The 17,182-nt window shown below is 46.4% G+C and overlaps 1 protein-coding gene across 1 annotated transcript in view; it reads left to right on the forward strand.

Moving 5' to 3' along the window:
* The first annotated feature begins 4,051 nt into the window (after positions 1–4,051).
* The window catches only part of GLG1 (golgi glycoprotein 1), a 147,985-nt gene continuing 134,854 nt past the window's right edge, over positions 4,052–17,182 (forward strand). Inside the window, exon 1 of the mRNA XM_031658095.1 lies at positions 4,052–4,555. Within this exon, the coding sequence (XP_031513955.1) occupies positions 4,097–4,555 (459 nt within the window). The 5' untranslated portion in view covers positions 4,052–4,096. The remainder of the gene's footprint in view (positions 4,556–17,182) is intronic.

Below are 17,182 nucleotides of genomic sequence, written 5' to 3' on the forward strand. Positions count from 1 at the left end.
CAGGGCCTTATATTGGCCAGGCATGATGGCTTACATCTGTAATCCTATCACTTTGAGAGGCCGAGGCAGAAGGATCGCTTGAGCCCAGGAGTTCAAGATCAGCCTGGGCAACAGAGTGAGACTCTGCCTCTATTAAATAATAATAATTATTATTATTAAAGGGAAAAGAAAAGGCTTTATATGATCTGATATGATCTGACTTCTGGCCAGTTCTTTGACTCACCCACCCACTGCTTCTTCCACTCTTTTTTTTTTTTTTTTTTTTTTGAGACAGAGTCTCGGTCTTGTCACCCAGGCTGGAGTGCAATGGTGCCATCTCAGCTCACTGCAATCTCCGCCTCCCAGGTTCAAGCTATTCTCCTGCCTCAGCCTCCTGTTCTCTTTTTCTCATTTCAATTCAGCACACAGGTCTTCTTTGGTTTGTTTTGTTTTGTTTTTTGAGATCGAGTCTCACTCTGTCAGCCAGGCTGGAGTGTAGTGCCGCAATCTCAGCTCACGGCAACCTCTGCCTCCCGGGTTCAAGTGATTCTCCTGCCTCAGCCTCCTGAGTAGCTGAGACTACAGGCACCTGCCATCACACCCAGCTAATTTTTGTATTTTTAGTAGAGATGGAGTTTCACCTTGTTGAACAGGCTGGTCTTGAACTCCTGACCTCAAGTGATCTACCCACCTTGGCCTCCCAAAGTGCTGGGATTACAGGCATGAGCCACAGCACCGACCTCCTTTTTTTTTTTTTTTTTTTTTTTTTTTAATTTTTCTGAGACAGGGTCTCACTCTGTCACCCAGGCTGGAGTGCAGTGGCAGGATCTCAGCTCATTGCAATCTCCACCTGCCACTTTTAAGTGATCCTCCTGCTTAAGCCTCCTGAGTAACTGGAACTATAGGTTGCACCACCATGCCCAGCTAATTTTTGTATTTTTAGTAGAGGCGGGGTTTCTCCATGTTGGTCAGGTGCCTCTCGAACTCCTGACCTGAGGTGATGCACCCACCTCAGCCTCCCAAAGTGCTGGGATTACAGGTGTCAGCCACCACACCTAACAGGCCTTCATTTTGAACGCTTATTCCCACCTCCTTAGAATCTTGAACTAGTTATTAACTTCTGATTTTGAAACACTTTAGAGCCCTCTTTTCATAGTTGCACTTTGGGAGGCCGAGGCAGGCGATCACCTGAAGTCAGAAGTTCGAGACTAGCCTGGCCAAGATGGTAAAATCCATCTCTACTAAAAATACAAAAACTAGCCAGGCATGGTGGCAGGCAACTGTAATCCTAGTTACTTGGGGAGGCTGAGGTAGAAGAATCACTTGAACCCAGGAGGCAGAGGTTGCAGAGCTGAGATCATGTCATTGTACAGCAACCTGGGCAACAAGAGCAAAACACTCCGTCTCAAAAAAAACAAAACAAAAACAAATTCTCAACAGGCCAGGTGCAGGGTTCACACCTGTAACCCCAGAACTTTGGGAGGCTGAGGTGGGAGGATCACTTGAGCTCGGGAGGCTGAGGATGCAGTGAGCATGATCATGCCATTATACTCTAGTCTGGGTGACAGAACAAGAACCTGTGTCAAAAACAAAATACTAAAATTACAAAAAAATAATTAGCTGGTCATGGTGCCACACACCGGTAGTCCCAGCTACTGAGGAGGCTGAAGCGGGAAGACTGCTTGAGCCCAGGAGATTGAGGCTGCAGTGAGCCACAATTATCATGCCACTGCACTCTAGCCTGGGTGACAGAGGGAGACCCTGTCTCAAAATAAACAAGGAAAATGCTCATGGCTGGGCCTGGTGGGAGGCTGAGGCAAGAGAATCGCTTGCACCCGGGAGGCAGAGGTTGCGGTGAGCCGAGATCACACCACTGCACTTCAGCCTGGCGACACAGCAAGACTCCTCAAAAAAAAAAGAAAAAAGAAAAAAGGATTCCCCGTTTCTGATATAGTTAGTATATTTTATATTGAAAAGCCAATTAGGCCAGGAGACCTGAATTAGGGCAACTGTCTTTCCACGGGTTTGGGGGCTCGTGGCTTCTGTCTATGCTTGCCTGACACAGCCCGAGCTGGCCAGGTTCCCAGATTTATCTCAGTTTCTTGCTTCTTGGTCACTGAGATTTCAAGATAGGCATGTGTACTCCTCCCTATCTCTGGAGGCAATCCGTGGCTGTGGTTTCCTCAGTTTAGGCTGAAAGATAAGTAACTGCTGGCTTGTCTAGGATTGTCAATTTCTAGTTAAACTGGCTTAAAATAATCTCCCACTTGTCTAAACACATGCAGACCCAGCATTGAAAATTAATGGAAGCCAGGTGCGGTGCCTCACGCCTGTAATCCTAGCACTCTGGGAGGCCGAGGTAGGCAGATCACCTGAGGTTTGGAATTTGAGACCAGCCTGGCCAACGTAGCAAAACCCCGTCGCTACTAAAACTACAAAAATTAGTCGGGTGTGGTGGCACATGCCTGTAATCCCAGCTACTCAGGAGACTGAGGCAGGAGAACTGCTTGAACCCAGGAGGTGGAGGTTGCAGTGAGCAGAGACCGCGCCACTGCACTCCAATCTGGGTGACAGAGTGAGACTCTGTCTCAAAAAGAAAAAAAAAAAAATTAACATAACCTAGTGACATCTCAAGGACTTCTGGTGATGTCTCCAGCCTGACTGAAACTTATGCCATGTGTTTGCTAATAAACATGGGGCTGCCTTAGTCAATGCTCAAGGTTAGCAGCAGCCTCACGATCATTTTAAGGCAGTAACAAAGGTGACCGTTGGTGGAGATGCCAACAAGCTCTCATTCCCCATGATAGAGGCCTGGGGTCAGCCACAGTGGGTAATTTGTACTCACAGAATATCTTCAGTCTTAGGGGCTCCTTTTAGGTTCCCTGAGCTCCTGACTTCTCAGGTTCTAGTTATGTCTAATCTGGTCTTGACTGATCATTTGTGGGTCAGGACAGCAGAAGCTGCATTTTTGGACACAATGACCAGGGAAGATTACACATCCCAAACTGCCCTGATTCCCCAACATGTGCATGGACAAAGTGGGATAAAAGTGCACCAGGGTGGTGGGAAGCCCCAGGGATTCTGGTGGCTAGCCTGGCTGTCTACAGGATAGCAGAGTTCTTCTTGGGCCGCTCATTTAATCCCTCCGCACAGAACTGTTAACATCTCTGTGCCATTCTTCAGCTAAGTGAGAACCTAACGCAGGCCTGATGCATGGCTCAGATTACACAGCGGATGTGAAGAGGCTTTGGGAACATATCCTTTCTCCTAAGGACAGGGAGGGGATGCTAGCGTGGGGTGCCTGCGATATTGCATGCAGGTCAATGAGAACAGTTACCGACACAGACTTAACCCGAGTCCTCAAAGTGTGTTTTATTATTATTTTTTCATCCTTTAAACATGAATCTAAATGTTGGTTTAAAATCAGGATTTACGCACAAAGGGCTTCACAGTTTAACAATACTGGCTATGACTTTTGGAGTTCCATGTTGTGGGCCAGGCACTTCCCTTATTATTATTTTGAATCTTGTCAATGGTACTTTACATTTGAGCTCTTGCCCACTCTACCAGAGCAAGGATTATAACCTTAATTTTTTTCTTACCCCAAGACCTATGCTCTTAACCCTATTCAATGCTGTCTCTCTCTTTGGCTAGGAAAGACTTCTGAGGCAGGTGGAAGGAAGGAGGGAGCGATGCAAGGAGAAGCTTTCCGATTCCGTAACACACCTGGTTGTGCAAAGTTCACCTCTACATATAAAGTTTTTGTTTTCCAAGTCATTGAACCGGCGACATATTCTACCGGCCATTTTGGTTGTGGCAACCCCAATTCCCTTGATTTTTTTTCTGTGACAAGAAAGGGAATTAGACTAGGCCGCCTTGCCCGGGCTTTTTAAGAAACTCCACCAACCCCCGGGGTAAGGAGCGCCGCTCTCCCAACCGCGGGTCCAGGGCGTGTACGGTTTTCAGCTTGGCCTCTTCCTTCGCCCCACTCTGGACTTGCGGCTCGGCGCCGGCAGGGGCGGGCCTCGGCAGGGCCACGCTGCCACGCCCAGCGTCTCCGCCCCCTTATTTAAATACGCGGCGCCGGCGAGTGCGTCGAGCTCGCCGCGGACCCAAGATGGCGGCGTGTGGACGTGTACGGAGGATGTTCCGCTTGTCGGCGGCGCTGCAGCTGCTGCTGCTAGCCGCGGCCGGGGCCGAGAAACTCCCCGGCCTGGGCGTCCATAGCCAGGGCCAGGGCCCCGGCGCCAACTTTGTGTCCTTCGTAGGGCAGGCCGGAGGCGGCGGCCCGGCGGGTCAGCAGCTACCCCAGCTGCCTCAGTCATCGCAGCTCCAGCAGCAGCAGCAGCAGCAGCAGCAGCAACAACAGCAACAGCAACAGCAACAGCAGCCTCAGCCGCCACAGCCGCCTTTCCCGGCGGGTGGGCCTCCGGCTCGGCGAGGAGGAGCGGGGGCTGGTGGGGGCTGGAAGCTGGCGGAGGAAGAGTCCTGCAGGGAGGACGTGACCCGCGTGTGCCCCAAGCACACCTGGAGCAACAACCTGGCGGTGCTCGAGTGCCTGCAGGATGTGAGGGAGGTGAGGAGGTGGGACGAAGCCGGGAGGGCCAGGCCTGGTGCGGGCCCGAGGGTGTTGCCAGCCTTGGAAGACGCTGACGCCGGTCGGCTGCTTTTCTCGCTTCCTCTGTGCTGCACTCGCTCCTTCCCTCTTTGCTCCTCATTCCCAGGCGCATTCAGGGAAAAGGATCCCACCCCCACTTCTTCATTCCCTCGCCCTTATTTCCCTCCCTGTTGCCGGGGTCTGGGACGAAGACCTGGACTCCTGGCCGCAATCCGCCGAGGCCCAGAGCGTGTCTGTTCGCTCCTGTCTTTTGTGTGATCCTCTATACCGAGTGTCTCCTCGCCGAAGACCAGTTTAGGATTTTGCCATCAGTTTCGACTAGGACAATTTGTGGCAAGCCATTTAAACATAAAAAAATGCCTGGCGTACTTAGGCTGTAAAGAACGATCTATTTATTAGCAGTAGGTGTTTGATCTGCTGTTTATTACAGTAGATGTAATTCGCAAATCCATCTTCTTGCTGAAATAATGTATGCTTTGTTTTCTTCACTTCCTTTGGTCAGTTTGTATTGAACCCCATGTTTAGGCTGTTAACTCCTAGTGACTTGGCGCCCCAAAGCTTGAAAAGTTGGGGAAGCATTTGAAGCTGTGTTTGTGGCTGGGTTATGGGGTCTTGCCTTTCTGAGGTCTCAATGTGATTTTAACAGTATCTGTTAATGAAATCTAGATTTGCCATTGCTTGGTGTGATTCAGTTAAGTGACATTGATAATTTATAATCTAGGTTTAATGCTGCAGACTATAAGTGCATATTTGACAATTCTCAAAGTTTGGGAGCAAATCTGACAGTAGAAACTTTTTCCAGAGGTGTAAGTATTAGAATTAGCCCTAAAGGTTGACACATAGAATAAAGCTGCTACTTGATACTGTTTTTAGCTGTTGGTTTTTTTTTTTTTAATTGTAGTATCAGATTTGTTTAAGGCGTTCAAGTTATAGGAAGACCACTGACTTGTAGAAATTTGCTACTCTTGGTTCATCTCATGCTCTAGTATTCTATACAAAAGCAATTCAGATAGAGGAAAAGACATACATAAGCAGGAGACAGAAAGAAAGGAAGTTTCCAGAGCCACTGGAAATGCAAGGCCTTACCTGACTTCTCATCTTCAGCTTGAAGGCTAGAAGGATAGTCCTCTGTTAGATACAGCTAAGATTCCTAACTCGGGGTGTCAAACTTTTTGGAATTTTCTTTTTGCTCTTTGAGGACACATAATAGATGTCGTTTCATCAAACTACGATCCTAATACTGGTGACCAAACACATTATTAGTGGTTTGTGGTAGAAACAGCACTTTATTTATTTATTTATTTATTTATTTATTTATTTATTTATTTTGAGACGGAGTCTGGCTCTGTCGCCCGGGCTGGAGTGCAGTGGAGCGTTCTCGGCTCACTGCAAGATTCGCCTCCCGGGTTCACGCCGTTCTCCTGCCTCAGCCTCCCGAGTAGCTGGGACTACAGGTGCCCGCCACCACGCCCAGCTAATTTTTTGTATTTTTAGTAGAGACGAGGTTTCACCATGTTAGCCAGGATGGTCTCGATCTCCTGACCTAGTGATCCGCCTGCCTCGGCCTCCCAAAGTGCTGGGATTACAGGCGTGAGCCACTGTGCCGGGCCAGAAACAGCACATTATTAGGGAAAGTGGCAAAAAGTGCCTATGCAAGGAGTGTATATATCCTTCTTCATGTGTATTCTGGACATTTGGAAACCTCCACTTAAAGGAGGCACTTTTATGCTCCAGAGGAGGAAAGGTGTCATGTAAATTGGAAATGGGAGTTTTGGGGGTTTAGGGGGAGGGGTAGGAGCCAAATTCCCAATTTAATGTTTTTTCCTCCAGTTTTTACATACAGAAATACTGAAAGAAGAGTACTGTGAACACCTGTGTATATTCTTCAGGAGGTGGAGTTATTTTTAAACTTCTTTTCTTTTTCCTTTTCTTTTTTTTTTTTTTTTTTTTTTTTTTTGAGACGGAGTCTCGCTCTGCCGCCCAGGCTGGAGTGCAGTGGCCAGATCTCAGCTCACTGCAAGCTCCGCCTCCCGGGTTCATGCCATTCTCCTGCCTCAGCCTCCCGAGTAGCTGGGACTACAGGCGCCTGCCACCTCGCCCGGCTAGTTTTTCGTGTTTTTTTTTTTTAGTAGAGACGGGGTTTCACCGTGTCAGCCAGGATGGTCTCGATCTCCTGACCTCGTGATCCGCCCGTCTCGGCCTCCCAAAGTGCTGGGATTACAGGCTTGAGCTACCGCGCCCGGCCTTCTTTTTTTTTTTGATACGGAGTCTCACTCTGTCACCAGGCTGGAGTGCAGTGGCGTGATCTCGGCTCACTGCCACCTTCACCTCCCGGCTTTAAGCAGTTGTCCTGCCTCAGCCTCCTGAGTACCTGGGACTACAGTTGCGTGCCACCACGCCCAACTAATTTTTTTTTTTTTTTTTTTTTTTTTTTTTTGAGGTGAGTCTCATCTATCGCCAGACTGGAGTGCAGTGGCGGATCTCAGCTGCAAGCTCCGCCTCGGGTTCACATCATTCCCTGCCTCTCAGCCTCTGGTAGCTGGGACTACAGGCGCCCGCCACCTCGCCCGGCTAGTTTTGTATTTTTAGTAGAGGCGGGGTTTCACGGGTTAGCCAGGATGGTCTCAATCTCCTGACCTCGTGATCCGCCCGTCTCGGCCTCCCAAAGTGCTGGGATTACAGGCTTGAGCCACCGCGCCCGGCCGAATTTTTGTATTTTTAGTAGAGACAGGGTTTCACCATTTTGGCCAGGATGGTCTTGATCTCATGACCTTGTTATCTGCCCATCTCGGCCTCCCAAAGTGCTGAGATTACAGGTGTGAGCCGCTGTGCCCACCTTATTTTCTTTTCTTTTTTTTGAGACGCCCGGGCTGGAGTGCAGTGGCACGATCTCGGCTCACTGCAAGGTCCACTTCCCGGGTTCATGCCATTCTCCTGCCTCAGCCTCCCGTGTAGCTGGGACTACAGGCACCCACCACCACGTCTGGCTAATTTTTTGTATTTTTAGTAGAGACGGGGTTTCACCGTGTTAGCCAGGATGGTCTCGATCTCCTGACCTCGTGATCCGCCCTCCTCGGCCTCCCAAAGTTCTAGGATTACAGGCGTGAGCCACCGTGCCTGGCCTATTTTCTTTTTCTTTAAAGACAGTGAAAGGAAATTTCATTCTGCTTAGTCTGGGAGTTAATTAAATCTGATCTATGTGTTTGAAAGAGCATAACTTAAAGAAATAAACGAGCTAGGCACATTTGAAGAAACATGTATGGAATATGTTTTGTATTTGTTGTTCAGTAAGTAGAACTGTTTGATAGTGAAATAGATACACGTACTTTTCTATCTCTTTGGATACAAATGCAGGGAACATTGTCCTATCTGTATCCATTATTGGAATTATGAAAAGGCAGAGCATATGAGTAGAGTTGTTCCTTGGTATCACTGGAGGATGGTTCCAGGCCTCCTTCAGATACTGAAATCTGAGGACGCCCAAGTAACTTATACCATATAAAAGGGTGTCATATTTCCATATGATCTGTGCACACCCTTCCAAATTCTTGTCATCTGTAAAATACTTATGATGCCTAGTACAGTGCCTACATATCACTTCATTCATGTGAATTCACTGTAGTACTTGGCATGTGTCAAACAACTTTTGCTTTTTGGAAACTTACGGAACTTTTCTTTCTGAAAAATATGTTTTACGTTGGAGACAAGTTCTCACTCTGTCATCCAGACAGGAGTGCAATGGTGCAGTGATAGCTCACTGCAGCCTCAACCTTCTGGGTTCAAGAGCTCATTGCAGCCTCAGCCTTCCGGGTTCAGGTGATCTTCCCACCTGGGCTTCCCAAAGTGCTGAGATTAGAGGTGTGAGCCACTGTGCCTTGGCCTTGGGATTCTTTTTTTTTTTTTTTTTTTTTTTAACGCTCTCAGATGTGTCATGCTTTTAAAAAGGCCAAGTATATCATGGGTCCACTATTCAATAATAGATGTAATAGCCAGTAATGGTGTGTTAGTAGTTCTAGTTGTGTGTGTATAATTAGTAGTAGTTCAAGTTATTTAAATAAAAACAAAGAACTAGAAAGTATAAGGCAGGCCGGGCACGGTGGCTCACGCCTGTAATCCCAGCATTCTGGGAGGCTGAGGCAGGTGGATCACGAGGTCAGGAGATCGAGACCATCCTGGCTAACACAGTGAAACCCCGTCTCTACTAAAAAATATGAAAAATTAGCTGGGTGTACTAAAGAATACAAAAAATTAGCCGGGCTTAGTGGCAGGCGCCTGTAGTCCCAGCTACTTGGGAGGCTGAGGCAGGAGAATGACGTCAACCCTGGAGACGGAGTTTGCAGTGAGCCAAGATCGCACCACTGCACTCCAGCCTGGGCGACAGAGCGAGACTCCGTCTCAAAAAAAAAAAGAAAGTATAAGGCAAAAAAGAAAAAATATTCCCTGAGCTGTTCTAGTAGGTGGAGTAATAATACCAAAGAAAGAGAAGATACTATTGCCTAGTATGTGATAAAGAAGGCATGCTTGATGTTGCTGGTCATTTTAAAATACTTTATGTATTCTTGGTTGAAATGGCCAGTAGCACTTTTTTGTTTTTTGTTTTTTTCCAGTAGTGTCTTGTATTTTGAAGTTTCAGATGGAGACCTTGGTTCCTTAGAAGTTTATGGTGTTCAGCCAGGTGCGGTGGCTCATGCCTGAAATCCTGACACTTTGGGAGGCTGAAGCAGGAGGATAGCTTGAGCTCAGGAGTTCAGTACCAGCCTGGGCAACATAGTGATTTACCGTCTCTAAAAAAAGAAGTTTGTGATGTTCATAGATTAGATTTTTTTTTCTTTTTTTTTAAGACGGAATCTCATTCTGTTGCCAGGCTGGAGTGCAGTGGTGCGATCTCAGCTCACTGCAACATCTGACTCCCTGGTTCAAGTGATTTTCCTGCCTCATCCTCCCGAGTAGCTGGGATTACAGGCGCGTGCCACCTCGCCCAGCTAATTTTTGTATTTTTAGTAGAGACAGGGTTTCACCATGTTCACCAGGATAGTCTTGATTTTCTGACCTCACGATTTGCCCACCTTGGTCTCCCCAAGTGGTGGGATTACAGGTGTGAGCCACTCAGCTGTTTTTTTTTTTTTTTTTTTTGGTTTTATTTTTTGAGATGGAATCTTGCTCTGTCACTCAGGCTGGAATGCAGTGGCACAATTTTGGCCTACTGCAAACTCTGCCTCCTGGGTTCAAGTGATTTTCCTGTGTCAGCCTCCTCATCACCTTGGCCAGGCTGGTCTTGAACTCCTGACGTTAGGTGATCTGCCTGCCTCGGCCTCCCAAACTGCCGGATTACAGGCATAAACCACTGTGCCTGTAGATTTTCTTACACAGAAGTAGAGAGATAGGGTAATGAGTCCCTGGGTATACATCACCCAGCTTCAACTGTTCCCACCCTTTTTGATTTTTGTTTTTGTTTTTTTTTGAGAGATGTAGTCTCACTCTGTCACCCAGGCTGGAGTGCAGTGGCGCGATCTCGGCTCACTGTAACCTCAGCCTCCCGATTTCAAGTGATCCTCCTGCCTCAGCCTCCTAAGTTGCTGGGACTACAGGTGTCTGCCACCACACCTGGCTAATTTTTGTATTTTTTAGTAGAGATAGGGTTTCACTATATTGGCCAGACTGGTCTCAAACTTCTGACCTCATAATCTGCCCTCCTCGAGCTCCCAAAGTTCTGGGATTACAGTCGTAAGCCACCCTTTTATTTTTAGGGCACAGGGTTGGGAGGCTGGCATATTTTAAAGCAAATCCCAGATGCTGTCATTTCAAATACTTCAATGCATATCTTCGATAAATACTTTTTAAAAGCTAGAAGCTGGCCAGGCGCGGTGGCTCAAGCCTGTAATCCCAGCACTTTGGGAGGCCGAGACGGGCGGATCACAAGGTCAGGAGATCGAGACCATCCTGGCTAACCCGGTGAAACTCCGTCTCTACTAAAAAAATACAAAAAACTAGCCGAGCAAGGTGGCGGGCGCCTGTAGTCCCAGCTACTCGGGAGGCTGAGGCAGGAGAATGGCGTGAACCCAGGAGGCGGAGCTTGCAGTGAGCTGAGATCCAGCCACTGCACTCCAGCCTGGGCAACAGAGCGAGACTCCGTCTCAAAAAAATAAATAAATAAAAATAAAAGCTAGAAGCTTTTGTTTTGTTTTTGTATTTAAGTGTATAATGAAATCTTTCTGTTGCAAGTAATTCTGACACTAAAAAGAAAAACGATAAAAAATGTTTTTCTTGCCACCTTTTCTTCATATATCAGTCTCTGATTATAAATTTGTAACCATACTCTAAGGTTTGCACAGAGTGAATGCTTTGTAAATGTTTAAATAAACTAATTTAGGTATTGAACAGAAATTAACATTTCAGTGTTGCAAACCATAAACCCCCTTTTAGACTCATAGGTAAACATTTTTGTTACGCTGCTCTTAACCTTTCACTTAACTGTATACTTGAGATAGTGTACTACACCATCTCTATTGTCTCGCTGTTGATAGTCATGTGAGGTGATTAGTGCTAGTGTTATTATTTTAGCAGAGAAATAGGCTCAAAGAGCTATAGTAACTTGTCTGATGTCGTATCCTAAGTGGTAGAGCTGGTATTCAGCAAGTCCTTTTTATATTAAAAGACCATACTCTTTCTAATCTACCATGGGTGGTTGTGGCTAAGGAAAAGAGTATGTGACTATTGAGAATGCTACAGGTTTATAAATGTATGCTAAATGGGACACAAGAACAATTGAGTTGTAACAGTGCATTGAAGTATTTGTAGATTTCTCAGGCAGATGTATCGGCATTATCACCCAACGCTAATTTAATTAGTCTAAGTGCATCATAAACTGAATTTCTGCTTTATGAAAAGAGTTTCAAATCCCAGTTCACCTTAAGCAGGATTTGTACTAGAACACTGGAAGCGTTTTTTGTTTTTTTTTTTTTAATTATAAGAGAGACGAGATCTTGCTGGGTTGCCCAGGTTGGTCTCAAACTCCTGAGCTCAAACGACCCACCCTCCTCTGCCTCCCGGATGCTGAGGTTACAGATGGAGCCGCCACACCCAACCCCTACAGTACAGTTTCTAAGATCTCTGCTGTCTAACCTGTATGAGTCGTTTCCTGTATATATTCTCTGTATGTATATATTGTAAAGTTTCTAGGATTATATATATGCCAGCTTCTGATTCCATATTCATTCATGGAGGAAATCAGTGACAATGAATAATTCAAACAGCAGTTAATCCAAACTTTGTTTGGCTTTAGGATATATTATCATTGTTTTGTTTGAGCCAATATGGAATTTCCTCCTATGCTGTCTCTCAGTGGTTGGAAGCAATCTAACCACATAATCAAGTCATTGTTGATCTGTTATACACCTATCATTGTGGAAGGACAATTGTGCTTTAAGACACCACCATTGCTTACAGTTGGTTTGATAAATGAGATTGTTGTGATCAAGAAACAATTATATAAGAGAGTGTTAATCACTTGATGTCATACAGATAGTAAATTATTTTAGGGCAGTGAAATAAGCACAAAATTAGAATTTAGATTTGGGTGGAACCCAGCTCTGCTATTCTTAGCTTGAAATTTCAATCACTTTTTTTTTTTTTGAGATGGAATCTCTCTCAGTCGCCCAGATTGGAGTGCAGTGGTGCATTCTTGGCTCACTGAAACCTCTGCCTCCTGGGTTCAAGTGATTCTACTGCCTCAGCCTCCCAAGTAGCTGGAACTGCACACGTGCGCTACCACACCCGGCTAATTTTTGTATTTTTAGTAAAGACGGGAATTTCGCCATGTTGGCCAGGCTGGCCTTGAACCTCTGACCTCAGGTGATCTGCCTGTCTTGGCCTCCCAAAGTACTAGGATTACAGGTGTAAGCCACTGCACCCGGTCTCTTTTCTTTTTTTTTGAGATGGAGTCTTGCTCTGTCGCCCAGGCTGGAGTGCAGTGGCCGGATCTCAGCTCACTGCAAGCTCCGCCTCCTGGGTTTACGCCATTCTCCTGCCTCAGCCTCCCGAGTAGCTGGGACTATAGGTGCCCGCCACTGTGCCCGGCTAGTTTTTTGTATTTTTTAGTAGAGACGGGGTTTCACCGTATTAGCCAGGATGGTCTTGATATCCTGACCTCGTGATCCGCCCGTCTCAGCCTCCCAAAGTGCTGGGATTACAGGCTTGAGCCACTGCGCCAGCCTGGTCTCTTTTCTTAAGCAAGGATTGTCTACTTTAGCTTTGTCCTTGTTCTTTTTTTTTTTTTTTTTGGAGAGTCTTGCTGTATCTCCCAGACTGGCTGGAGTGCAGTGGCATGATCCATGGCTCACTGCAACCTCGAACTCCTGGGCTCAAGCTATCTTCCCACTTTAGCCTCCCGAGTAGCTGGGACTATGGTACACACCACCACTTAGCCTTGTTCTAAGCGGAAATATACATGAACTCATGAATTTGATGTGCTAGGTACATTCTAATATGTATGAAACTAAATATATGACTATAACGTATACAGTACCAACACATACCACCTGAAATCATCTTGCATATTACCAATAGCACACGCTTCGGAAAACACTAACACTGGATTATCTCTCTGTTTTTTTTTTTTTTTTTTTTGGTTAAGATGGAGTCTTGCTCTGTCACCCAGGCTGGAGTGTAGTGGCGTGATCTCGGCTCACTGCAACCTTTGCCTCCTATATTCAAGCGATTCTCCTGCCTCTGCCTCTCTAGTAGCTGGGAGTACAGGTGCCAGCCACCAGGCCTGGCTAATTTTTGTGTTTTTAGTAGAGATGGGGTTTCACCATGTTGGCCAGGCTGGTCTTGAACTCCTGACCTCAGGTAATCCCACCCGCCTCAGCCTCCCAAAGTGCTGGGATTACAGGCGTGAGCCACCGCTCCTGGCCTTGGATTATCTCTTAAGATTCTTCCAGCTCTGGTGCTTTGTGATTTTGTGATCTGTGGGAATATAAAACGTGCAGGAGAGTCGTAGCACAGGTAGGAAGGGGAGATGCTTTGAGGAATTATTAAAGGGGCTGTACTGACTGAAATAGAGAACTTGAAAATGTTTTCAGTCCAGATCATAAAGGGTCGTATATTCACCTCTGATTGGTTCTCCAAATAAAGTTTGGAAACAGGATGTTTTTATCCCTACCCGAGATAAAAATATTCCAGCAGATAACTGAGAATTACCTGTAAAGTAGTATTGTCATTTATGGCAAATACTTTTTTTTTTTTTTTTTGAGACGGAGTCTCGCTGTGTCTCCCAGGCTGGAGTGCGGTGGCGCGATCTCGGCTCACTGCAAGCTCCGCCTCCTGGGTTCACGCCATTCTCCCACCTCAGCCTCCGAGTAGCTGGGACTACAGGCGCCCGCCACCACGCCCGGCTAATTTTTTGTATTTTTAGTAGAGACGGGGTTTCACCGTGTTAGCCAGGATGGTCTCGATCTCCTGACCTCGTGATCCGCCCGTCTCGGCCTCCCAAAGTGCTGGGATTACAGGCTTGAGCCACCGCGCCCGGCCGGCAAATACTTTTTAAGAAATCTCTTGATGAGAATGCTTTACAGTATATAGTTGCTTAATAATTCATTGTTCTGTAGAAGGAAATAAAATACCTGAACAGTCCAAAAGATGAAATGCTGCATTTGTCTTTTGTACATTTCTCCTAATGTGTTCAAAACAAATTTACTCAGGAACAATAACAAAAGTCTCCTCTTTATATAAGATATGTATGTATATATATGTTTTTGTTGTTGTTTTGAGGTGGAGTTTCGCTCTTGCTCAGGGTGGAGTGAAGTGGAATGGCCTCGGCTCACTGCGACCTCTGCCTCTTGGGTTCAAGCCTTTCTCCTGCCTCAGCCTTATGAGTAACTGGGATTATAGGCGCTCGCCACCACACCCGGCTAATTTTTGTATTTTTAGTAGAGACGAGGTTTCACCGTGTTGGCCAGGCTGGTCTCGAACTCCTGACCTCAGGTGATCCACCCACCTCAGTCTCCCAAAGTGTTGGGATTACAGGCGTGAGCCACCGCAGCTGGCCTTACTTTCTATATATATATATATATATATATATATACACACACACACACACACACATATACACACATTTTTTTTTTTTTTTTTTTTTTGAGGCGGGTCTGGCTCCGTTGCCCAGGCTGGGTGCGGTGGCCAAATCTCAGCTCACTGCAAGCTCAGCCTCCCGGGTTCACGCCATTCTCCTGCCTCAGCCTCCCGTAGCTGGGACTGCAGGTGCCGCCACCTCGCCGGCTAGTTTTTGTATTTTTAGTAGAGACGGGTTTCACCATGTTAGCCAGGATGGTCTCGATCTCCTGACCTTGTGATCCGCCCGTCTCGGCCTCCCAAAGTGCTGGGATTACAGGCTTGAGCCACCACGCCCGGCAACTTACATATTTTTAAAACAGCAATTACAATGGCTTATAGGCTATCATGTAAATTAATTTTTCTTCTTTCTTTTCTTTTTTTTTTGAAACAGAGTCTCACTCTGTCACCAAGCTGGAGTGCGGTGGCAGGATCTTGGCTCACTGAAACTTCCGCCTCCTGGGTTCAAGTGATTATCCTTCCTCAGCCTCCCGAGTAACTGGGACTACAGGCACCTGGCACCATGTCCAGCTATTTTTTTTGTATTTTTAGTAGAGACGGGTTTTCACCATGTTGTCCAGGATGGTCTCAATCTCTTGACCTCGTGATCTGCCTGCCTTGGCCTCCCAAAGTGCTGGGAGTACAGGCGTGAGCCACCGCGCCTGGCCAGTTTTTCTAATTTCAGCAAACATTTATTGAAACCTGTGTGCAAGACACTGCTCAGTGTTCAAGGATACTGCTACTAATAATAATAGGTAGCATTTACTGAGGGTTTTCTGCGTGCCCTGTCCTGACGGACTAGATGCTTTCTAGGCATTATCTCATTTAATTTTATGAGAGATGTTTTATTATTATAATTATTATTGATTTTGTTTGTTTGATTTTGTTTTTGAGACAGAGTCTTGCTCTGACGGCCAGGCTGGAGTGCAGTGGTGTGATCTCAGCTCACTGTAGTCTCTGCCTCCCGGGTTCAAGCGATTTTCCTACCTCAGCCTCCTGAGTAGCTAGGACTGCAGGTGCACATCATCATGTCCAGCTAATTTTTGTTTTTTTAGTAGAGATGGGTTTTCACCATGTTGGCCAGGCTGGTCTTGAACTCCTGACCTCAGATGATGTTCTTGCACCACCATCTATCACCAGAGCTTTTTTTTTTTCTTTTTTCTTTTCTTTTTTTTTTTTTTTTGAGATGGAGTCTCGCTCTGTCATCCAGGCTAGAGGATAGTGGCATGATCTCAGCTCACTGCAACCTCCGCCTCCCGGGTTCAAGCGATTCTCCTGCCTCAGCCTCCCAAGTAGCTGGGTCTACAGGCACACCCCACCATGCTCAGGTAATTTTTGTATTTTTAGTATAGACGGGGTTTCACCATGTTGGTCATGCTGGTCTTGATCTCTTGACCTGGTGATCCGCCCGCCTCGGCCTCCCAAAGTGCTGGGATTACAGACGTGAGCCACTGTGCCTGGTGGTTTTTCTTTTCTTTTTTTTTTTTTTTTGAGATGAGGTCTCACTCTGTTGCCCAGGCTGCAGTGCAGAGGCATGATCATGACTCACTGCAGCCTCTGCCTCCCGAGCACAAGTGATCATCCCACCTCAGCCTCCTGAGTATCTGCCCCCTAGTAATAACCATACTTGGTTAATTTTAAAAGTTTTTTTTGTAGAGATGAGGTCTCACTCTCTTGTTCAGGCTGGTCTCCAACTCCTGAGTTCAAGCAGTCCTCCTGCCTTGGCCTCCCATAGTGCTGGAATTATAGGCATGTGCCATGGCACCCAACCTATTACATCCTATTATTTTTTAGTGAGAAAACTGGTTCTAAATAGCTTGCGTCAGGGCTTGTGAGTAGTGGAGTCAAGATTTGAAAGCAAGTCAGTCCAGCTGTGTGATAGTTCATTTTTCTCCCATCCCTAAGGCATAAGTAACCTAGGACTGTACTGTCTACTGTGGCAGTCAGCAGCCACGTGCAGCTAGTGAACAGTTGAAACGTGGCCTGTTTGAATTGAGATGTGCTGTAAGTATAAAATACACATTTGATTTTGAAGATTTAGTACCAAAAGGATGTAAAATATCACCATAATTTTTTTTTTTTTTTTGAGGCAGAGTCTTACTCTTGTGGCCCAGGCTGGAGTGCAGTGGCACAATCTTGGCTGCCTGCAACCTCTGCCTCCCAAGTTCAAGCAATTCTCCTGCCTCAGCTTGCCAAGTAGCTGGGTTTACAGGCACACGCCACCACTTCCGGCTAATTTTTGTATTTTTAATAGAGAAGGGGTTTCACCATGTTGGCCAGGCTTGTCTCGAACTGCTGACGTCAGGTAATCCACCCGCCTTAGCCTCCCAAAGTGCTGGGATTACAAGCATGAGTAACCACGCCTGGCCCACAATAACTTTTTTTTTTTTTTTTTTTTTGAGACAGAGTCTCATTCTGTTGCCCAGGCTGGAGTGCACTGGCATGATCTCAAAATATATACATTTTGAAGGGGTAAATCCT

This window comes from Papio anubis, chromosome 18 (genome assembly GCF_008728515.1).
Source record: "Papio anubis isolate 15944 chromosome 18, Panubis1.0, whole genome shotgun sequence".
NCBI classification, from domain to species: Eukaryota; Metazoa; Chordata; class Mammalia; order Primates; family Cercopithecidae; genus Papio; species Papio anubis.